A 25,249-nucleotide genomic window follows, 5' to 3' on the forward strand; every position below is an offset into this window, starting at 1 on the left:
GGACCGCGTGGCCCCACCGTTCAGAGCGAAGGACATCTAGAAAATGATGAGGAATTAGAATTCATAGCTTTGGTTTTGTCCAACTTGCCCAGATTAATAATTGCGAGTGACCATCGGACACAGACGATCCAAATAAGTCCACAAGAAATCGCGACTTTATCAACCGTCAACTTAAATCACCATTTTAGACACTTCACATAACTTTGTTTTGCTTTCGCCGGTGTTTAGATCACCACTTCATCAGCACATAACTCTGATGCCGGTCTCATGGCACCGATGATAGCCACGAAAGCATTTGTGTTTCACAATTTTAACGGAAGGGCCAATTTGAGTTACAAAAAAAAGCATATAGTTTAGATATCACATTGATAAAATAAAATAAAAACGGGGACAACAAAGTATAACACTAAACCCCTAAAAAAAAAAATTCAGAAGCTTACTGTAATTTCTTAATTTAAAGCTTATTCTCACCATTTATAAAGTAATCGGAGTTATCTTCATTAATTATAAAGTACTAGGAAATATATAAGTCTAAAAGTTTCGCCTATGTAAAAGATGTAACGTTTATAGCGCAAAGAACCATTCATACTTAGGTCTTCGGCCAAAAAAGAATCGATTCTCATGTTAGAGTCAAGGTGTTCATTGTGGAAATCAAATTTAAATGATGCTATTCTTTTAAGAGACAAGTAATTATCTCCTTTAGTGGCAAGACTTCAAGGACAACTGACCTTTTGCTAAAAGATGTTTTGATCAACACTTCGGTCTTTCGACAAAAAAGAATCGGAGCTCATGTGAGAGTGAAGTTATTCATATAGGCAAATGCATGGTGCTATTCTTTACTGGCAAATTTCGCAAGTTGTTGAATAGTCATGCTTCAAAATTCGAATTGATTGAGAATTTCTGCTAAAGACAAAGCTGTGTCGTGTTTAAGATTCTGTGGGAATATCTCGAAAGAAGCTTGGATGACCTCTGACGCTTGACGCGCGTGCCACGGGGCCGGTCCGTGACACATGCATCTTTTAATAAGTTGATGGGTAAGGTCGATGTCCGACTATTCCAATTAATGTTATATTTATCATATAAAATCTTGACAAGCTTCGTACATAATAATATACCATATGTAATAAACTAATTGGAAAGAATATCCCTCATTATAGACTCTAAAGATACTTTGTTAGTTGTCATTCTTAAAGAGATGCCTTATCACACATAGAAAAGATGTGATTATGCTGGCCAATATATAAGTGTAGAAATCTTCTGGGCTATAATGAAAAATCATGGGTTAAGTGGGATAGACCTTGCAATACTTGTGTGTAGCTGCACAATTTTGGTGAATTTGCACTTTGTGTGCTTGTGGATCATAATTAACACTAAGCAATATTTTTTTGCATATATTTTCAAGCTCATAAAAAAAATGGAATTTATAGTTTTTCAGACATAACAAGTTGTATTTTTTTTTTAAATAACATGTCTGTTCACAAAGGATTTTCGCTATTTTGTATGCAGAGTTTTTGTTCAATGTTCTTCACTTCAATTTTTTGTTTTCTTTCTCGAATTACACCCATTATTCTCCAATTGGTTCTCTTTTTTTTTATTTTAAAGTTATTGGAGTAATACCATAATTGCTATACGGTATTTTCATTTATGATTTTGTTGAATCTTAGATCACTTTTGCCAGTAGCTATTAGTATTTTTATGGAGCAGATAATTCTTTAAATACAGAAAACTCACGTCATAAAATCTGATTACATTTTTTTCCCGATGATTACTTTTCTCAACTAGTCGGATCGGGTGGCCACGCAAATCAAAAGTGAAGATGGGCAGCCTGGCGCCCTCCATGCCCTCACTTAAATGAAATGATTGATACTTTATGTCAGAGTCAAGGTGTGGATAGTGCAAATTATCATCTCCTTTGCTTGGCAACTTTTGCGAGGTGTCCGTAGTCAAATTTACTTTCTTTATCCCTCGCCTTTTGTCCAAGACCAGCAAATCAATCCCTTCCTCTAGATTGCCAAGAATACCCTCCCCCGAAGATTTCGGGGGTAATTGGTCTTTTGCTAATAGACGTGTTAATCAACACTTAGGTCTTTGGCCAAAAAAAAGATCGATTCTCATGCTAAGAAGTAAGAGTCAAGTTGTTCATACTGGAAATCAACTTTGGCATGAGCCACGTGATCATCTACTTTACTGTCAACTTTTGCAAGATATGATGGATTGATGGAGAATTTTTGCTAAAGTTGTGTTGTGCATGAAATTTTGTGAAAATATCTCGAAAAGAAACTTCAATGGCCTCTGACGCTTGACGCGTGTCACGGGCTGATTCGTGACACATGCGTGTTTTATTAAGTTGACAGGTGAAGGTCAATGTCTAATTCAAGTTTCAAATCATTGTAAGAGGGAAGAGCTAAGCAATTCGCAGCCTTTATAAGAGCGAGAGATCTACATTTTGCCTTAATTCATATTAGCATCATCAAGTCACTCATAAATGGAAAATTACTAAAAAAAAATTAAACTTATTACGTTTGTACCAATTCAGTTATAAACATTTAATTTGGCAAGTTTAGCCGTAAACTTTTTAAAGATTTGACAATTTAGTTCTAAATATTATGCCAATTTAATCCTTTCGCTTAATTTTGATCGAAAATTGCTAGTGTGACGATCTAATTAGCTGTAAGCATTGCCAAGCCCGTGACACATGCGTCGAGTTCGTCCTTAAGTTAAAATTTCAAATGGAAATGCTGACGTGGTGGCCATTAGCGCCATGTTTGGCTGACCGCATAAAGTAAGAGATTAAATGGCGTTTTCTTGATGACCGAGAAAAAAGTATGGGGAAGCTACACCTACGATGAATATTCAACAACATCGAAATCTTGGACTTCGTTTATTTCGTGTAATATGAATGATCGCACATGTTGCTTGAAATAAGTAGTCAATGAAAATTACGGCTTAAGTATACCACAAGTGCCATAAGTTGTGTACGGCGCTCACTTTAGTATCAAAACTTCCAAATCGATCACTTTAATGCTAAGTTTTTGTAACTTCGATAACTTAAGTGCCAACTTCTTTTAAAAACGATCACTTTAGTGCCGGAGCTAACGTGGGTTGCTGAAAATTCGACATGTGCTATTTTTTTTATTAATATTTGAGATGACGTGGCTTGGTTAATTTGATACTAAAGTGATCATTTTTAAAAAATATTGGCACTTAAATGATCGTTTTTCAAAAAAGTTGGCACTTAAGTGATCGTTTTGAAAGTTTTGGCACTGAAGTGATCGAAGTTACAAAAACTTGGCACTAAAGTGATCGATTTGAAAGTTTTGACACTAAAGTGAGCGTCGTACACAACTTATGGCACTTGGGGTGTACTTAAGCCGAAAATTACTTTCATTACTGATAATAATTTATGTTTAACTATTTTTGGATATGATGAAAATATTTTTCGTTCATCAATTTTTATAAGCGATACAAACAATCACTTAGAAAAATATTTTCTGCAAATTCAGAGCCTAAATTATCATGATGAGTTGCCTCTGCTTGGATTCGCTTTTGAAGTTGGCAGTTGCAAAATACTAAAATAGGTGGAATGAAGAATGGAGTTCTGTGGGTGCTTCTTGTACAATCTTTTATTGTTCTCCAAACTTAGCTTCACATAAAGCTGCGCAATTTTTGTTTTTTTGGCGCATTGTTTGATGAATTTAATAAATTTTGATCAAAACTTTAATTTCTCTTTTGTTAAAAGGGATTGTCCTTTTTAATTTTCTCTCAAATGTCCATTAATATTGAGAGATAGCTTTACAAATCCTATTAAGATAAATATCATTAATCTTCATCCCTGATTTTGTACATGTCATAAGAAAATTGAGTTCTTACTAAAAACAAAATTAAGAGACGCGTTTGCTACCATGCGTATCCCTTGTTTTGCGAGGGACATCACAGGTGTAGCGAAGGTTCTACTTATTCTAAAATATTAGCAAATACAAGCAATAAATTAGGATAACATGGACATCATCCACATTTACCTTTGCATGTAGGTGGTGTCTATAATTTTTAATCTACCAATCAACGGAGTGGCCGAAGAGAATTTGCCTCGATAAAGGTTGGGGGAATATCTAGCTCTTTAGTTAGAGTTTGAAAAATTTTATTTGTACTCTTTTCTTATCAACTCGTGGATTTTTTTTTTTGGTTAAACTCAAGGAAGCTTGAAATGTTAATTTTTTTTTTTTTTTGGGATCCTTTCGCTTGGGAAAAGGAGGAAGCTGGTTTAAAGAAACGATACTTAATTTCCCTTTGGTATACTCATATGTGTACATTTGCACTTCACTTCGAACAAAGCAAATGGGATTTTATTAAAATAAAAGCGAACTGGTCCATTAAAAATGGATAGATTAAAGGTTTCCACACACCCTTCTTTCAAGAAAAACCGATGATTTTAAGTTTATCACCACTTCATCAGCACATAACTTTGATGCCGGTCTCACGTCCCCGTGAATGTACATCAATTAGCACGCATTTTAAATATTTAGCGAAACGAATGGAATTCTCACCATGACTGTATATCAATTAGCTTGCATTTTAAATATTAATGTATACTAGATAAATGATATAAAACCAAATGGAAAACGTGAACAAAAAAGGTTGCCTATGATTTCAAAAAATTTATGAAACAAAAACATGTGTCTTACTTCACCAATGAAAGATTTTATGGGACCACTGCCAACTGCTCTAAATATTAAGCTTTTAGAGCAGTTGGGTGTTGTCGCGACCTAAAAAAAATAGACCAGTTAATTTTCGGGCTAATGGATTATCAGGTTAATTAATTAACTAACCTAACTCGGACTCTCCCAAGTCCATACCAAATCGCAACTTAAGGTTCAAATAATTAACATGCAATGTGATTTGAATTTGGAGTCGTCACTAACCATTTTCGGTAGGTTGATTAGAAACCTAAATAAAATAGCGGGAGAAAACTATCTTATTTCCGCGAACCGTAGATTTTGAATTCGGGGATTTGGTTACGTCGGATTTCTCTAACGCCCTTTCGGTACCATTTTCATGAAAAATATTTGATTTGGCAATTTTGATGGATTTTACTTGAAATTCAAAGATGCAATTTTTTGGTTTTTTATCTTCTTTTTTATGAGAATGTAAAACATTGAACTTTGTGCGATATACACCATGGATGATTTAGAAAGAAAGAAAACGCAGCCAAGCACGAGTATTTACAGAAATAAATTAACATGTAATAATGCTAAAATTTGGAACACGTGGCATGTCTAAAATAAACAAACAAATGTTCAAACCAAACGATTACATTTTTGTAGATCGAGATGGAAAAAATTACCTTCTATTACACAAAATCTTACTCACATACACGTTATAGTTCCCTTCAAGATCTCGGAGCTGGAAGAACGCGGCTGTCGTCGAAAATGGCAAGCAATGGCGTTGTTGGGTGGCGAGAGGCGAAATATGTGTCGGGACTCGTCGAAGATGATGCTCGACTAAAAGTCTTTTCTTCACTCTCGAATTTTCTCTTCTGATTTTTCTCAAGAACTCTCTTTTTCCTCTCTAAAAATTCCTCTAAAAAACTCTCTCAAAACTCTCTCAATTCTTTTCCACTTCCCCCCTCTAAAACTCTTCTCAAGAGCTCTCTACATTCTCTTCTACTCCCCCCTCTAAAACTCTTCTCAAGAGCTCTCTTCTTTTATAGGCAAAGTTCTCCATCCTTCATTCTTCATCTTCACTTCTTCACCTTCCATTTTCATCTTCTCTTCTTCATCTTCATTTCTTCACCTTCCATTTTCATCTTCCCTTCTTCATATTCATCTTCTCTTCTTCATCTTCCCTTCACCATCTTCCTTTCATTATCTTCTCTTCTTTATCTTCTCTTCACCATCTTCCTTTCATTATCTTCTCTTCACCATCTTCCTTTCTCCATCTTCTTTTGGTATTTGCAATGCAGTCCCCGAAGTTTCAAGTATTTGCAATACGGTCCCCGAAGTTTTAAGTATTTGCAATACAGTCCCTGAAGTTTCAAATCTTCTCGGTGTATTTTTCCATCCCACAAAATTAAGTGTTCTGCTTGCCCAATTATATGCCAATGCAATATACGCTAAAAATAAATATGTGAGATGATTTTTATTTAGAACTAAAATTAGTTCTAATTTTTATGCAAAAAATAGATTAGTCAAAATTTAGGCGTCAACAGCTGCCCCTCTTTGAGTGGAGGCTCGTAGAGGTTCCGCTCAAAGACAAAATTGAATCCTAAATTTTGACAGTGCAAATTATGGATGAACTTTTTGGTGGGAGTTTTAATCCCATTTTTTTATGTAATGAAGTGATGCATGATATGCAAGACTGTAAATAACATGTGTCATAATTTCCCTTTTCATGTTAGAGAAACCTGCACATGGATAGCATACAAGAATACCTGTTTTACCAAATTTCTCGTAAGCTAATGGTTCTCTTAATTTCCAAGCTTCTTTTTGCGGATGCAAGGATTTTAAGGTATTTGGCCTATCCGTTATCGGAGACTTCTCCCTAATGCAAGACAGCGCAAGATATGTGTGTCGTTTGAGATCACAAGAGCTACGTCGTTGTGAGTCGAAAGAAGTGGGATCGAGTTCACAAGAGCTACGTCGTTGTGAGTTGATTAAATGTCGAAATCGCCGGTGCATATGTCTTCACAATTCGACAAAGGGGAACCAAAATCATAAGAGCTACGTCGTTATGATTTGGTTTGGATCAAAACCATGGGTGCTTATGTCTTCATGATTTGATAAAGGAGCCGAAAATCATAAGAGTTATGTCATTATGAGCCGACTAAAGGTCAAGATCACCAGTGCATACGTCTTCGTGATTCGAGACCAAAATCATAAGAGCTACGTCGTTATGATTTGATAAGATGTCAAGATCGCCGGTGCATATGTCTTCACGACTGACAGAAGAGGAAACAAAATCATAAGAGCTACGTCATTATGATAAGATGTCAAGATCGCCAGTGCATATGTCTACACGACCTGACAGGAGAGGCATATTGCCCGATTTGAACAATATTTGAGAGGAGTACCACTGAATGAAATCGATAAGTACAAAAGGGGCATATTGCACGAATTGAACCATAACAACTATCATCAGAAGAGTTGTTAATTTGAAAAGAGGTTCAGAAAACTTACCCGGGTTCTCCAAACGATTAATCAAGGAACGAAACAGATTGCTCGTATCGTACCTGGTAGGCATTTGCCAGCAAAACTTGCTCATTCAATAATCCTTGGATGAATTTCGAGACCTTGGGAGGGAACTCGAACATCGGGAATGTATTACCTATCATAGAATGTCAGAGGTAACACACACAAACATATTCAACAATGAGTATAATGCAATCACTCATACTATGGTTCATGCATAACCATTCTATCAAGTTTGCATCACCAATTCTGTTCGGGGAGGTTCTCACATTACGAATACCTCGAATGTGAGCTGAATGGGGGGACTTCGGTCCGAAAGGGCTTTCTCTCACTCTCGAGAAAAGCTATTTATCCTGTATGCGAGGATTCAAGAGAAATCACTCAATCTTTCCATCATCGCATTCGATAAGGATCCAAGTAATCTCGCAATTGATACGACCGAGCCGATCCGGGAGGTCTTGATTAGGACCGTAATGAGGGCTAGGTCAAAGGTTTACAAAGGGGACTCTAATTGAGTCAAGGCTGCTGAAATGAATTTCTTCATCATCTGCTCCGGATTTACAAGTCAAGAATCCTGCAAAAATGAGAGAGAAATAATCTTGCTCGAACTTCTTTGAGTGATGCTTAAAATCATTTAACTCTACGTTAACTCAAGTGTCCTAATCGGAAGAGACTTTGGAGGGTTATAACGTAGGCTAGGATTGGGGACCGAGGAACGAAAAGGCTCAATTTGGCTCAGAAATTAAATGAGAAGGGGCTTGACGTTGGTGATCATCGCCGTCTAGTCACCGATCTTGGTCTTCTGGAAATGTCTTCAGAAAGAATACCATCATTGAATGAGGGATGGTAGTTTTCTACTGAAAATTGCACTTTGCAAACCGACTTCTTGGGGAGTCTTCTTCACAACAAGTGTCTGTCGAGGATTTGCAAGAGACACAATGCAAACATGTACATGGAATTTACAACTTAACATGCAAAAATGTACATTCAAAATTCAGAAGTACTTTACAAATGAATGTGCATTGGCCTTACTTTTGGTAGGCACTTTGCTTTTCCTATGCTTGAAATTTTCATATGAGATCGGCCTTTGCTTTTCTTACTCCCGACTCTCATTTTTCTTTTTTTCTTCTTTTTTTCGAGAAGAGATTTCTTTTCCTTTTTCTTTGAGAGCTCTTCAACATCTTTTTATTTTGCTTTTTTTTTTTCGAGAGCGGCCCTTCTCCTTTAAGCTGAGTTTGCCTCTTTTTTTTTTTTTTTTTTTTTACAATCCCATGATTTTGAACCAGGAATTACAACAAGCATAATGATCATTTGGGAATTCTCCGTTGACCCGACCATCTCCAATTCTAATCCTTGGGAAAATGCTATCTTCATCTTTGGAATGAGCAAATGATCACCAACAGGGGTTTAAGAAATGAATTTGCGGACTCAAGTGGGCTATGCAAAGAATGAAGTGTATAGGATAGAGAAGTGAATGCTCTTCATCATCCTAAGGCACTTGAATTAAAATTCGAGTATAAATGCAAAGAAACACCCGAAGATTAATGTTAGTCCGAGCAAGAAAATTTCTAACCATTTACCTCGTGTTGCTGCTAGAATTAACTCGTCTGGACCCCGATGTGGGGTGGTTCTTGACAGAGGTAAAGAAATGAAACCACCGCTCAAAAGGGGTAATCAATGGATCACCCGTAGTGTTTGAGATAGAGAACTGAATGCCTCTGTCATTTCGGCTATCGTACCTTTTGCGAGAAAACTTTTTACCTTGTGAAATGCGGAACTTAGCCACCGTTCAATTCTCCTGAAAAAATGGGACGTGTTTGGGAAATGATTGCCTTTCATCATCCCGCCCTGCCCCATTCCATATATTCGATGTATCTTATGTAGTTCATGTTCCTTATTCAGAGTTGGTAAATTAAACATGAGGAACAGTCATCCGCAAACTATGAAATGTATGAGTGTTCTTGAGCATATAAAATGCAGCAACTTTTTATCTTGGTGGACAGAATTCGCAAGCACATAAGAAACTTCTTAGGGGCGTGGATTGGGAGTTGCCCCTGCTCATGCAAATGAGTTGCAAAACTTCATTATCTGGTTCGAGACATGAGATTGTTAAAGGCTCCAGGAACTTCTCATTTCATTAATTTTTCGGGGAGGATGGATACCTTTCTATTTAGACAGGCGGTGACCCCTGTAAAAATCAAAAGGGAAAGCGTCGGTGTATGTCCTCGTATTCTAAAAAATTTGAAACGATACCGCTTTACCCTTGTATGCATTTCTTGCGAACTTTGAATTGAAAAGATCGGCTCATCTGGATCGGATTGTATGTCCGGGATGTTATCCCTCCAGTTTTGTAACCATCTAGGCCAAAACTTCAACCGTGATCGGATCGCCAAGCAAAAAAATTTTTTTTATTAGTCTTTGTACATTGATGCCAAATCCCGAGATCGAACTCGGGACGCCTCGGACCACTGTCATTCCCTCAACCACTAGGCTGTGGTGATGTTGGCGTCCACGGTTGGTTCGCTTTTTGCTATATTGTTCTCAAAACAGTTGGCAATCCCCCGTCGAGAATAAAATAAGCATAATGTAGAGTTTGAAATGACCGAGAGCCAATTGGGACGATACGGAGTTACCCATCTTTGAGCCCGCTTGGCCTTTTACTAGTATTCTCCCAAGTAAGGCTATTCGGAATCTCTCTTTACGGGCGTTCAGGGGCGTCGTCCACAAATTGATTTGCTACAGGCCTAGCTTAATAAGGAATTCACGCATTTGATAAGGGAGGAGAAAATTCGCCCTTTAACTCTAGGCAAATTCTAGACAGCTAGAAAGTAAAAAAATATCCCACGCAGGGGAACTATACATGGAATTAAAGGAGTATTCATGCAAGATTGGTTCCACCTCTTTTCTTGGCCATTCCAATGATCGACTGATTTTGTATTGGATCATACACCAACGGTCGTTGTTTAAGGATCCATAATCACTTGCTTCGGATCACAACTCGGGAGGTCCTTCAGCTCCGAACCGGCTAATCAAAGTGGTGAGTTCATCATCAAAGTAATCTTCTGATTTTTCGAGCAATTGATACTCGAGTGGGCGGTGTTACTTGCTAACACGCGACGCATTTCCCACTTTGTTTTCACCGTGAGCGATCTGACTCCTTGAACTTGAGCTTCCGCCGTTGCTCGGAAACTTGTAGGGATGATCAACTGGTCTGCTGCTAGAACCATCAGCGGAAGGTTGGTATGGCATGTATTCTTGATTGGGAAGTGGCCGGGTACCTTTTGCTCGGTAGGTTTTCCCGGTATTGATCTTCCAATCAACTTTGGTTCGGTTACCTTGGTCCCAACCTGTATCGTGCTTCCTCAGCTTATCTCTAACCCTTTGAAGGTGATTCGTGACACTTTGCATGGTGAGTCCGTCTATATTCATTATTCTGTGTACAGCCATTGGTCGTGCCGAATTGATTCCTAGCTGTCGAACCGCCTCAATGAATATAGAATGAAGCTTGGCGGACCAAAGGGGCCTTTTCTTTTGGACAAATTCGTTGTCATCAGCTTGGTCGTAGTTTTTTTGTTCGAGTAATTGCTTCCTTACAACATGCTGCCAAATGTTTTGGAGCACTTGAATGCGGGACCGGCTTCGTAGGACGTCTCGAGCACCATGCAATGTGACCCTCGTTATGAACTGGCGATCATTACTTGCTGATACTACGATGACCTGTATGTCTAACTCGGAATCAATGGTCTTTAAGAGACTGAAACCGTCCATATCGATCCCTACCACGGCTGTGACGACGATGTCAAACTCCTCTTTGTACCGCCTCAGCACTTCTAAGGCATCCGTTGCCTTCGCATAAGCAAAAACCCCGTACATGCAACTTCTCAAAGCATAGCAACGAGGATTGAGAGGGAAACGGGGTTGCCATCAATGGCCATGACTCGAGATCCTCGGGATAGGAAGGTTCCCATACTTCCGCTTGGAATGAACGTGTTTTTCTTTTAAAACCTTCCATATGTAGACCGAAAATGGCTGTTTCGACTAGAGACCGAGCTTTAGATGTTCTCGGACTTGCAAAATAATTTGCCCGAAAATCACAAAGTGATGGTGGTCTTTCGTGACGAGTTCTGGTGGTCATTAGGTGTATGGAGACTTTATAAACTTTTCCGATCCGTTAGTCTCGCATATAGGTTCTCGCTTTTTCTACGAAAGATGACAGCTTTTTCTCTCCTTTCCGGTCTTAGTGCCTTGGATCCATTTCGTAATAACTCTTACTTCTCACTCAATCTGTCATCTTTTTCTTTTTCGATATGTAGGAGCCCCCAAATCTTTTCGCTTTCTCTATGAACGAGGCAGTTATTTCCCTCCTCAGATTTTTTCGGTTCCCTCTACGAATGAGGCAGTTATTTCCCTCCTCAAATCTTTTCGCTTTTTCCCTATGTGAAGGCTTTTAATGCTTTTTCTTTCCGCGTTCGGTCAAATCTGACAAGGAATTCACGCATTTAAGCATGATTATATTCGCGGATAGTACTGTTCTTTGCCCCTTGATTAACTCTAGGCGTAAAAAGAAGAATATCTCACATGGGGACTTTGTAACAAACAGTACATTCATTCACGCATGTCTCTACTTCTCTTGAGGATTCGAGAGGACTAGCTAGTAATGCTCAAAAGAGTGATATTTTGAAAGCCCATAATCAAAACCTCAAGCTTCATGTAGGCTACTGATTCGGAGTTCCATCGGCGTTGAATTGGCTGATTGTGACACCAGGGAAACTCCAATTGTAGTGATGCATGTCTCTTCCCTCGAAGGGCATCGGTTTTGCCTCCGCAAAACCGACTTTCCGGGATGCATCCCCAACGAAATCTGATTGTGTGAGAACCTGCTCCGGGGGATGAATTGACAAATGAGCATTTTCAATGCTCGGATGTGGCTCATCAAGGAACATGTCACCAAAGGTTATGGGGCTGCTACAAACATGGCAAACAGCGGTGTTAAGAGCATCCCTATACCTCTTGTTCTCTGCTCGAAGCTTTTTGTTTTCATCCCTCAGAAACGCAAGTTCATGACTTTCACTTTGAACCTTCAATCGGGCCCGCTTGTTTTGAAACCAAAGCTTGACCTTCAAGGGCTCCATTCCTAGCTTCCGGCTCAATTCATTTTTTCGTTTCCCGTTCACGTAAGGGCACTCCTTGAAGGCATCTTCGAGCACTTTGATTTGATGTTTTCGGGGTTGACTACGGCTCTTTGCTGCTATTGTTGTTCTTGTTATCGAGATCTTGAACTTCATCGCCGAGGGGGTTGGATTTTATGGCTTCAGCATTGGGTTCGACCTCGAAATCTTCAATGCCTCTCGTCAGTTCGCTCTCCGGGACATCCGGGTTGGTTGCCTCCAATAAGTGCTGGTTGCCTCTAAACATGTTGGATTGGAATACCTCTTACTATCTTCTACTCTTTTTTTTTCTTGTGAGTAATCGGGTATGTTCCAAAGCCTCCCTTTTAACGTGGATGAAAACCACCAAGCCGGCGCTTCTCCCAAGATTTCGTGTTTCCCGCTCTGTCCTCTTCCTTTCCTTTTGACATGGTGGGACCCTCAAATCTTTTCTCGCAGTGTAGACTTGTCTCTCTCTTAATTTTTCAATTATGGCGGGACCTTTAAGTCGTTTCGCAACTTTTCCGGATTTGTGAGGCTTGAGATGGTAGATCCGTGATTCACGGACGAAACGTCCGTAGCTTTACCCGGATAATTAACTCGGCCCCCACTGCAATTATTGCTATGACTTTTTCTGCCCTTTAAATTAGGATTTAATGCCGAGACGATTATCGCTTTCATATCTTTATCTCCAACCTTCTAAGCACTCTTTCGCATCCATTCTTTTTCGGTTGCTTCAACAACAATGGCCTCCCTCCCCGCACACGTCTTCTCGGCCGAAGTTTTGGCCAAATGGGAGAAACTTTACAATCTCCTAGGCCAGGGCTACTCTTATAGAGCCAACCACCCGGAGACCGAAGCTGAAATCCGTCTTATGTTTACGGATATGGACACTGCTTCTATTGAAGGCACCAAGTTAGAAGAGGAATACATGATCTTTCCTACTCTCTTCACTAACTTCCTGGAGGCTTACCATCTTGCTCATCAAGATGTTACCTTGGCTCATCTTGTGAGAGCTCGCTATCGGGATCGGTCGGACGACTTGGTGTTGGCCGGTCTTGTAGCCGACAATCATAAGAAGGCCCTTGACTATGGTAATGAACAAGTCTCGTTGTTGATTCGTGAGAGGGGGAATTTGGTGGAACGTTTGGCCATGTCCCGGACTATCTTTGAGCGCGATCCGCTCAATATTGTTTTGAAATTCCAATGCACATGGCTGGAAGAAAGGCTGGACGATCTGACCCTGGATATAGCCCGCGGGAGAATGCTGATCCATGACTTGGAATCTGCTGCCGAGTATCACGAGGACAGGGTGGCCAAGCTTAAAGAGAAATGTGAGCTCCTCCTCTTTAAGCTGGCGGATCTTGATTCTCGGAGCGATCGGTGTAGGCGGAGTATCAACCGTATGGAGAGTCGGTTGCACTCCTTTGTGATGCTCATTAGGGCTCGGTTTGGCTTTACGTTCCCACCCCGATGATCCGTTTGTAAGGTTTTCCGCTGAATGAAATGGATGCAAGTTTTTGCTCATTCGCATTTTGCTTTCGCATTATTCCATCTTCTATATCTTGACAGATTTTATCTTGGTCATCATATTTTTTGCAAGATAACCCCTTTACTTTGTGGATATGTAAATCTCACGCTCCCGATGGTCGATTCAATTGGGCCGGAGAGACCCCCCATTTGAAATAATCTCTCAGCAAAGATTAATAGTGAAGAAACAAACGAATACCCAAATGTGAACAACTCGTGAATCTGTCTTAATATTATAACTTGATTATGACAACACGAGAGTAAATCAAGTATAATATTTTTTACAAGATCGGAATTGATCGATTGGTAAAGAGACGACCATCCATCTCGGCTAGAATCAAAGCACCACCAGGGAGCACCTTCTTTACTATATATGGACCACCATAGTTTGGAGCAAACTTCCCTTATGGGAGTGGGACTATTGGCAATAATTTTCTCAAGACCAGGTCATTGATCCGAAAATATCGAGGCCGAACTTTTTTGTCGAATGAATTAGCAACCCTCTGCTGATGACACCGGCCATGACATATAGCCTTAAGTCTCTTTTAATCAATCGGATTCAATTGGCTCGCCTTCTACTGGATCCATTCAGCTTCCGTCAGCATAGCTTGAGACAGTATACGTAAGGAAGGAATTTCCACTTCAACTGGTAGAACAGCCTCCATTCCATATACAAGAGAATACGGGGTTGCCCCGGTAGATGTCCGGATCGAGGTCCGATACGCCATAAGTGCAAATGGCAACCTCTCATGCTAATCGCGATAATTTTCAGCCGTCTTCGCTAAGATTTTCTTGATGTTCTTATTGGCGGCTTCTCTTGCTCCATTCATCCGAGGACGATATGGGGAAGAGTTCGGATGCTTGATCTTGAATTCCTTAAACAATTCGTCAATTAGCTTGTTGTTTAAGTTTGAGCCATTGTCGGTGATTATGGCTTCGAGTGAACCATATCGAGCGATGATATCTCGACGGATAAATTTCACGATATTTCGTGCCGTAACCGCTAAATAAGATGCGGCTTCGATCCATTTAGAGAAATAGTCAATTGCTACCAGGATGAATCGATGCCCATTGGATGCTTTAGGATTGATAGGGCCGATAACATCAATGCCCCATATAGAAAACGGCCATGGTTCGGATAATCGATGCAACTCGTTCGGAGGGACATTAATCTTGCCACCATGAATCTGACATTTGTGACAACTCCGGACATGCTGAACCGGGTTGGAAGTCCCATCATACTTCTCGAAGTCGGGTATCTTGAACTTCTCTCGCACTCGTGACCTTTGAAAAGATAGATAGGTCAATCTGGGGTATGTTGTGAGTCCCCTCAACCTCTCGGATCCTCTGTTCCATTTGGGCCAATCGCTTGGCCGTATCACCATTCAACCCGGGGGCCACAGGGCTGGCTTGGGGGATTGGGACTACGGGTGGCGTGCTCGAGTTCATGCCTGTGATGATCACATCTTCTAGCGGCATTATCCGATAGGGAGCAGCTTCCGGGGCTTTACCGGAGTTATCCGCAGGAGGAATTCGAGCGGGAATGATTAGCGGCGGGCTGGAGGTGGATGATTGCAGTTTGGTGGTGAAGGCGGCCATCATTTCCTCCATCTTTCGGGACATCATCCCTTCAAAGCGCTCGGTCAATGAGTTAAGTTTCTCGTCCAGGGCAGCACCGATAGTGGCGTTAATGTCGGCCATCCTCTTTGCGATCGATCGAGTAATATGTGGAGGATCCGTGATAAATTACCTGTACATAGTAACAAACTCAAAATTAGTACAGGGAGCAAGAATAGCGAGCCGGCCCATGGCATTCCTCTAGACTCAAATGAACAAAGTGATTATGACCAAAGGATTGAAACATGTAATTTTCAGTTTGTCCGCTTTTATGAAAAAATTCGTATTAATTCGTACGTTGATCAAAACATGTCCAAATTTTACGAGCTTGTAGTTGAGAAGATGATGAACAACGTTTATGTTGGCCAATCGGACTAGAAATGCGCGGATCAAATCAGTTTAATGTGTTTTTCCAAAAAAATCATGTTCAGAAAACTGTTATAACCGCATGTTGTTGAAAAAACGAAGGGCCATCTTAAATCATGAATTTAATTCTGAAATTTTGTAAGATATTAGTTGAAACATAGGTCTACAACTTTTATGTTTGGCACTTACTCAAAGCTCGATCGTAGAATTTAGTAAAAATCGCACAACAGGAATAAGCTAAATCAGAATTGAGGACAGCTGATGAAATTGTAAAAGCTACGGAAGCAAAGTGCGAAATTGGAAATAAGACAATGAAACTTCTAAACAATCAACCTAAACCATGGACCGGCCCAAAATAAAAATGAGATAACATGGTACAAGAGACAAGAAATTACCTCTCATACGAAGAAAATGTCAATCACAAAGACATGCGCATGAATCGTGAGTTTAAATCTTATTCTATCTATCCAAAAGGCTTTTGCAAAGTGAAATGATGAACGAAACGACATGTCGCAGCCTCGCGCACAGTCATCATGACTAGTCGCAACCTCGCGTACAATAGTCATGACTAGTCGGGTCCAATCACTTCCGCTTGGTTCGGTCGACAAAGGCAATTCTCATGCATCGTAGCCTCACGTATATGAGAACGACCCTTGAGCCATTTTTTTGGAAAAATTTTCGGGATCCAGATGGGATAACCTTTAGCGAAACCTTACCACCAAGGTTAAAGAACCATCTAAATACCATCTTAAAACTATTAGTGTGACCCGGGTCCGGTCACGGGTTGTGTGCGATGTAGTGCAAATACGATAAATCATGCACAACAATTAAAGGCAAACACCGCTTCAATGATTCAAAAGTTAAATCACAATTCCAATTCACCAAGCCCGCAAAACAAAGGGTTAGCCGATCACTCCTCCCCTTATAACTCCCAATTTGCAAAAACATTTAACACCTAAGAATGAGAATTCAACCAAAGTTTACCAAATCAAGTGATTTCTTTTTCATGAAATTATTTGGCCTAAGTCCTCTTTGGGTCCCCAAATGAGTCGCCAAGCTGTTGCGACCCAAATCGCAACTTAAGGTTCAAATAATTAACATGCAATGTGATTTGAATTTGGAGTCGCCACTAACCATTTTCGGTAGGTTGATTAGAAACCTAAATAAAATAGCGGGAGAAAACTATCTTATTTCCGCGAACCGGAGATTTTGAATTCGGGGATTTGGTTACGTCAGATTTCTCTAACGCCCTTTCGGTACCATTTTCATGAAAAATATTTGATTTGGCAATTTTGATGGATTTTACTTGAAATTCAAAGATGCAATTTTTTGGTTTTTTATCTTCTTTTTTATGAGAATGTAAAACATTGAACTTTGTGCGATATACACCATGGATGATTTAGAAAGAAAGAAAACGCAGCCAAGCACGAGTATTTACAGAAATAAATTAACATGTAATAATGCTAAAATTTGGAACACGTGGCATGTCTAAAATAAACAAACAAATGTTCAAACCAAACGATTACATTTTTGTAGATCGAGATGGAAAAAATTACCTTCTATTACACAAAATTTTACTCACATACACGTTATAGTTCCCTTCAAGATCTCGGAGGTTGGAAGAACGCGGCTGTCGTCGAAAATGGCAAGCAATGGCGTTGTTGGGTGGCGAGAGGCGAAATATGTGTCGGGACTCGTCGAAGATGATGCTCGACTAAAAGTCTTTTCTTCACTCTCGAATTTTCTCTTCTGATTTTTCTCAAGAACTCTCTTTTTCCTCTCTAAAAATTCCTCTTAAAAACTCTCTCAAAACTCTCTCAATTCTCTTCCACTTCCCCCCTCTAAAACTCTTCTCAAGAGCTCTCTACATTCTCTTCTACTCCCCCCTCTAAAACTCTTCTCAAGAGCTCTCTTCTTTTATAGGCAAAGTTCTCCATCCTTCATTCTTCATCTTCACTTCTTCACCTTCCATTTTCATCTTCTCTTCTTCATCTTCATTTCTTCACCTTCCATTTTCATCTTCCCTTCTTCATATTCATCTTCTCTTCTTCATCTTCCCTTCACCATCTTCCTTTCATTATCTTCTCTTCTTTATCTTCTCTTCACCATCTTCCTTTCATTATCTTCTCTTCACCATCTTCCTTTCTCCATCTTCTTTTGGTATTTGCAATGCAGTCCCCGAAGTTTCAAGTATTTGCAATACGGTCCCTAAAGTTTTAAGTATTTGCAATACAGTCCCCGAAGTTTCAAATCTTCTCGGTGTATTTTTCCATCCCACAAAATTAAGTGTTCTGCTTGCCCAATTATATGCCAATGCAATATACGCTAAAAATAAATATGTGAGATGATTTTTATTTAGAACTAAAATTAGTTCTAATTTTTATGCAAAAAATAGATTAGTCAAAATTTAGGCGTCAACAACTGTGGTCTCATAAAATCTTTCATGGTATCGGAGCGGAAGGTCTTGAGTTCAAATCTTTCGAGGCCCCTATTTGCCTCCCCATTGAATATGTCCATGCATTGATACCATGAAAGATTTTATGGGACCACATCCAACTACTCTAAAAGCTTAATCTTTTAGAGTAGTTGATCGTGATCCCATAAAATCTTTCAACCAAAAACAAAGAGATACATAGATACCTAGATTAGCACCTAATAGACCTAGCCACGGTTAATGATAATAACTAAGCTTTCGGTAGCTTCCTCCACACACACTCTCTCTCTCAATTAGGGCGCAAAGATAACCATTTTGTTCCTGTCTGGTCAGAAATAGATTTTTCTAGCTCTATTTTCTGGACGAATTCATGAGCAAAGAAACACGTTTAATAACAACACAAAATTTATGCTCCTGGAATAAAAATTCGTTTGATAACATCATTAAATTTCTATTTTATTGGTGTTTTAGGGGGTGATGACTTGGGTAGTGGTGGTGCTGGTGGAGGTGTAGGTAGTGGTGGTATGGGAGGAGGTTATGGTCGGCGGCGGTGGCGGTGGTGGTGGTGGTGGAGGAGCCGTGGGTGGTGAAGGTGTCAGAGGAGGTAGTGACTTGGATGGTGGTGGAGGTGGAGGCATAGGAGGCATGGGTAGTAGAGGTGTCGAAGGATGTTGTGACTTGGCCTGTGGTGGCGATGGAGGCATGGGTAGTGGAGGTATCGGAGGAGCTCGCGACTTGGCCGGTGGTGCCAATGGAGGAGGCGTGGGAGGTGAAGGTGTCGAAGGAGGTAGTGACTTGGCCGGTGGTTGGGGTGCAAGAGGCGTGGGTAGTAAAGATGTCAGAGGAGGTGGTGACTTAAGCTGTGATGGTGGCGGTGGTGGAGGAGGTGTGTAGTGGTCATGTTAGAAGAGGCGGCGGTGGTGGAGGTAGGGTTTGTGGTAGTGTTGGAGTACTCGGTGGGGGAGGAAGCGTCAAAGGAGGTGGTGACTTGGGCGGCGACGGCAACATGGACGGTGACGGTAGTGGAAGAGGTGTGGGAGGTGGTCGTGGTGGTGGTGTTGGAGGAGGTGGCGGGGGAGGAGGCATGGGTGGCGGAGGTGTCGAGGGAGAACACGAGCAAAAGAGAGACAGTGAATAATGAGAAGAGTTTTTATTTTCGTTTCTGTTCTAAACACATTACATGGCTAAAAATTTATTCCAAAAATAGAAAAATGAAATTGTCTTATCAACTGAATCTTTGTTCTAAACATGTTCTCGAAAATAGAAAAATATAATGGTTATCACGTACAACCTTAGTGTTTGCGATTTTTTTTAATTTTCTAATAATTTTAGCCCAATCAACCAAAAATACTCCATTTCACCTTTAATTTATTTGTTTACGATAGCCACGAAAGCATTTGTGTTTCACTATTTTAACTGAAGGGCCAATTTGAGTTTAAAAAAAAAACTTTTGAGTTAAAAAAAAAAAGCATATAGTTTAGATATCACATTGATAAAAAAACAATATGGGGACGACGAAGTATAACACTAAACCCCTTAAAAAAAATTCAGAAGCTTACTGTAATTTCTTAATTTAAAGTTTATTCTCTCCATTTGTAAAGTGATTGGACTTATCTTCAATAATTATAAAGTACTAGGAAATATGTAAGATCTAAAACTTTCGCCTATTTAAAAGATGTAATGTTTATAGCGCAAAGATCCATTCATACTTAGGTCTTCGGCCAAAAATGAATCGATTCTCATGTTAGAGTCAAGGTGTTCATTGTGGAAATTAAATTTTAAATGATGCTAATTCTTTTAAGAGCCAAGTAAACGTCTCCTTTAGTGGCAAGACTTCAAGGACAACCGACCTTTTGCTAAAAGATGTTTTGATTAACAGTTGGGTCTTTCGCCGAAAAAGAATCGGAGTTCATGTGAGAGTGAAGTTATTCATACTGGCAATTAACTTTTGCATGATGCTATTCTTTACAGGCAAATTTCGCAAGTTATTGAATAATCATGCTTCGAAATTCGAATTGATTGAGAATTTCTGCTAAAGAAGGAGCCGTGCTATGTTTAAGATTCTATAAGAATATCTTGAAAGAAGCTTGGATGACGTCTGACTCTTGACACGTGTGTCACGGGCCGGTCCATGACACATGCGTCTTTTAATAAGTTGATGGGTAAGATCGATGTCCGACTATTTCAATTAATGTTATATTTATCACATAAAATATTGACAAGCACCGTACATACCAATGGTATCATATGTAATAAAAGGATAAAGATGGGCAACCTGGGGCCCCTCCATGCCCCCACTCAAATGAAATGATTGATACTTTATGTCAGAGTCAAGGCGTGGATAGTGGAAATTATCATCTCCTTTGCTTGGCAACTTTTGCAAGGTGTCCGTAGTCAAATTTACTTTCTTTGACCACAGCCTTTTGTCGAAGACTAGCAAATCTGTCCATTCCTCTAGATTGCCAAACTCCCCCGAAGACTTCAGGGGTAATTGGTCTTTTGCTAATAGACGTGTTAATCAACACTTGGGTCTTTGGCCCCAAAAACAAAAAAGTAAAAAACAATCGATTCTCACGTTAAAGTCAAGTTGTTCATCCTGAAATTAAGAGTGCGTTTATTTCGTGAAAAAATAAATAATTTAAAAAATATTTTTCGAAATATAATTGTTTATATCATTTAGAAATATTAGTCAATAAAAAAGATTCTCATAATAAAAAATAATTTATATCTAACTATTTTCGTAGACGATGAAAAAAATTATTTAATTTTTTAAATTATAAGTAATTATTTATTAAAAAATATTTTTTAAATTATTAATTTTTCAAGAAATAAAATACTGCCTAACTTTTGCATCAGCCACGTGACCATCTCCTTTACTGTCAAATTTTTATGGGTGAAATGATGGATTGATTGAGAAATTCTGCTAAAAGTCGTGCTGCGTACGAAATTTTGTGGAAATGTCTTAGAAGAAGCTTGGATGACCTCTGATGCTCGACGCGTGTGTCACGAGCCGGTGCATGCATCTTTTAATAAGTTGACGGAATTGATAGGGAAGAGCTAAGCAATCCGTGGGAGCGTGAGGTTTACATTTTGCGTTGGTTCATATTAGCAGCAACTCATTGTTTAAAAAAATCCTAGACTTATCACACTTGTATCAATTCAATCTTAAATCTTTTAATTTGATAAATTTAACCATAAACATTCTGAAAATTTAAGAATGTAGTTCTAAATATTTTGCCAATTTAATCCTTCTGATTAATTTTGATTGAAAACTACTGATGTTGTTGGGGTATGATTTATACTCCCCCGAGACAGGAAAGCACGTGGGTCTAAGGGATCCGCCCTGGCTAGGGTCTCAAGGGATAGTGCACCCTGGACACCATGAAACTTTTACGATTTAAGCCTGTAATTTTTCATGAATAATTCTTTCTATATATACTTTTTTTCGCTTGTAATTAAGTGATGTAACGAGAGGTGCGAAGTGCTAATTATAATAGAATCATCTACTGGACGTAACACCAGTATAAGGATGAATCAAAATATCTCGTATCTCGATTTCTCTTTTTTGATTTTACGCTTTATTTTGTTATAATTGTGTGTCAAATCCGAACACATCTGATGGTCAATTGTAAGCATATTTTATGGTCCGTGACATATACATCAAGGATCAGAGGTCATCCAAGCTTCTTCCGTCAAATTAAGAGCTCAGTGCTCAGAGACAAACTTGGAGTGCTTATAGCTGCTTCCCTCAAGCAAGTGCAGAGAAGAGCTCGGTGAGTTGGTGGACCTGCGAGCTGATAAATTGTCCATCTTTTCCCTTTTGTGCCAAGAAGTTTGGGCAGATTATTTTCTTGGTTAGTTTGTACGAAGAACGGGTTACGTTCAATTCCGGAGTCGGAACGTCTTTGAACATTCGCTCCAGTGGGAGAAGAACAGAAAGGCGGAAAACTCTTTGGAGAAAACTCGCGTGAAAAGTTTATAGCTAAAGGGCAATGCCCTTATTTTTTGGATTTGTTCAATAGAGGCCATATACTTCTTTTTTTATCTAATGTGGCAGGGGTGAGCAAACTAGACTAGACCAGACCGGACCCGCATCAGACTGGATTAGCTGGGTTGGTCCGGTCCTTGAGGGGGCATTCTGATTCTCGATCCCAATAAAGAGGACCGGTGATTGGGTGATCCAATTCCTAGTTCCATGGTGGATGGGATTGGATCTGACCGCTCAAAATATATACGATATGAAAAAGAAATTAGAAATTTTTGAATAACTATTTAACCTAATTTACCCATCTTCCGCTCGACACTCACTTTTCTCTTCTCACTCAATGCTTGCGTCTCGCCTTCGTAACACGGTTCTGCTTGGCGCTCGCTCCTCTTGCCTTTGCCTCTCTGCTCGCTCCTCTTGTGATCCCACTTGTCGGTCATCGATATCATCGCTCTTCTTGTGTCTCGTAGCCACTGACGAGACCTATCACGACCACCGGCGCCGTCAACTCGTCGCTCCTCTCGCCGCTTCCTCTCCTCGTCTCCATCCTAATTTAGTCTTTTCTCATTATTTTAGGATTATAAGTACTCGTGTGATGGTTGTACGATGGTCATATATATGGTTTATTAGGTTAGATGGTTGAAATAGAAAATTATTAGTTTATATCAAAGGGTTAGATTTCTATAAGGGGCTAGTTAGCGGTCTCACGTCCCTAGTCCCGAAAATTTGGGGACTAGAACTACCTATATGGTCCCCGGTTCCATACTAGGACCGGACTAGCCCGGACCATGCACACCCCTTTTATGTAGTATACATATCACTCAAGTTAGTCCTTTCGTTAAAATTTCTAAGCGATATGCTGGCCACATAAAGTAAAAGATTAAACAGAGTTTTCTTGATGATCGAGAGAAAAGTATGGGAAAGCTGTTGGGGTGTGGTTCATACTCTCCAACGCTAAGCAAGCATGTGGGTTCGGGAGAGCTACCTCGCCGGGAGTCTCAAGGGGACGGCGACCCTTGGACACTAAAGGGCTTTTACAATTTAAGCCCACATTTTTCATTAATAGTTTGAGTCTGTGCCCATGAATAGTTATTGTTATTTATATACTCTTTTTCGTTTGCAATAAAATGATGTAATGAGAGGTGTAAGATGCTAATTGTGACATCCCGTATTCCGACTCATTTTTGAAACTTTGGATGAATGAAATGTCTCATTGATGTATTTCACTCGAATCTCACTCAGAATTGATCCATCTTGAGCAGATTAACCAAATGGGAATAGCTGCCTAGGAAAATCAAGTACGTGAACTTAAGAACTTGATCCTGGACTGACTCTTTGGCCATGAAAATTGTCGAGGGAATATTTTGACCCAATATAGGTCGATCCTAGAATGATTAAGGAACGATTTGGATAATACCCTACGCTCGGATCACGGGTGATTCTGTTTGACCTCGTATGGATTCCGAACGTCCCTAAATTATTTTCTAACGATTGTGTCTGTCGGGACTAGTGATTGACCCTCGCAATTGAATGACAACCAAAGTCGCCATGGCTCGAGAAATTCTTAAACGTGATATTAATCACGGGTCGATACTCGTAACTCCTAAAAGCCGTCCGTTTATTTGAGATACGCTGAAATTTCAATTTATTGAGATTAATCGCGAATCGAGCTTCGTAATTTGACGTCGGACCTTCGGGGGTTTCAATAATTAAATTTTGGACGTTTCCTCATCTAGTGTACAATTTCTTCTTTGTTCGCCCCAAAGGGTTCGGGAAAAATAAAATTTGGATTGGAAATGGGAAAAAGACCCATTTGCCCTTGGAAAATATCCAATTTTCCACTTTGGCTCAAGGGCATTTCGGTCAATACCCCTAGTGGCCAAAATTTTGACTAGTCTTTGTGGGAGAAATTACCTTTTTTCCCTTCTTGACTTTAAAGACCCTAAAAATATCATAACTCTTATTAATCAATATTTTGACCTTCTTCTTCATAAAAATCCCAAGAGTTTCTCTCACTACTCTCTCTCTCTAGCCCTTGGCCGAACTCACCATTGCTCCCTCTCTCTCACCGAAAATTTTCCAAGCTTCCACCGGTGTCGCCTTGAACCGCCGGAGCACAACTACCGCCGTGAGCTACTCGGAACAGCCGGATCTTTGTGGGTTTTAGCCGATCAAGGGGAGTCGCCGGAGCCGCCGGTTGGGATCAAAACTTCTCTCGACTTCTCGCTGGAAAAATTTGCTAGATTTGTGGTTTGTTGGTTCCTAACCTTAGATTAGGTATCTAGGTTACTAATGGACATTAGGTTGAGAAGATTTGGTGAAAAATTAGTTGGATTTGTGCTAGTTCATGGTGTTGGCCGAAAATGAAGAGGGGGAGGAGAGAGAAAAAGATGTGTTCTTGCATGAATAGTGAATATGCATGATTGTTAATGGATGACTAGGATTTAATTTTGCCTTTCATGCTTTAATCTAACGGCTTATATTGAATCTTGCTTAGGAAGATTGATCGGACGGCCGAGATTAATTCCTAGTTAGTGTAGATTAATTGAGTGGTGGAGATTTATTGCATGTGGGGATATTTTAATCGTACGGCCCAGATTAATTGCCACGTTGCTATAGTTTAATTGTATGGTATGTATGAAATATACGTTAGTGGAATTTCGATCGGACGGTAATTATTAATTGCTACGTTAGCATTATTAGGATTGTGTGGCGTAGATTAATTTTTGTGGTGACAAAAATTAATCGTGTGGCCCGATTGGTCGATGGCTTGAGTGCGATTTAATCAGGTGGTCCCAATTTATTATTTATTCAACGTAAGTAAATCACGTGGTCCTAATCGAGTATTTGTACAGTACAATTTAATCGAGTGGTCTCAATTGGGCAGTTGAGGAAAAATTAGAAAGCTTGTGTGGTCTCGATCTTTAATTGGAGAAAAATTGGTGAGACCAGGTGGTCTCGATCCGCTAATCAGGAAATTTAGCAA

The 25,249-nt window shown here is 39.7% G+C and overlaps 2 protein-coding genes across 2 annotated transcripts in view; one reads left to right on the top strand and one right to left on the bottom strand.

Annotated features, from left to right (window-relative positions):
• Positions 1 to 25,249, bottom strand: part of LOC115751677 (protein BONZAI 3-like) — a 1,030,407-nt gene that overhangs the window by 30,913 nt on the left and 974,245 nt on the right. The window lies entirely within an intron of this gene.
• On the top strand, positions 18,816 to 19,172 carry LOC115733457 (rRNA 2'-O-methyltransferase fibrillarin-like). The gene has a single exon (XM_030664113.2). It carries the CDS (start codon positions 18,816 to 18,818, stop codon positions 19,170 to 19,172), a length of 357 nt encoding a protein of 118 aa, XP_030519973.2.

Source organism: Rhodamnia argentea, chromosome 6 (assembly GCF_020921035.1).
Source record: "Rhodamnia argentea isolate NSW1041297 chromosome 6, ASM2092103v1, whole genome shotgun sequence".
Lineage (NCBI taxonomy): Eukaryota > Viridiplantae > Streptophyta > Magnoliopsida > Myrtales > Myrtaceae > Rhodamnia > Rhodamnia argentea.

Bases quoted from the DNA above. Each gene is read 5' to 3' on its own strand.
- LOC115733457 (XM_030664113.2), top strand. From the start codon at position 18,816: ATGGTCGGCGGCGGTGGCGGTGGTGGTGGTGGTGGAGGAGCCGTGGGT.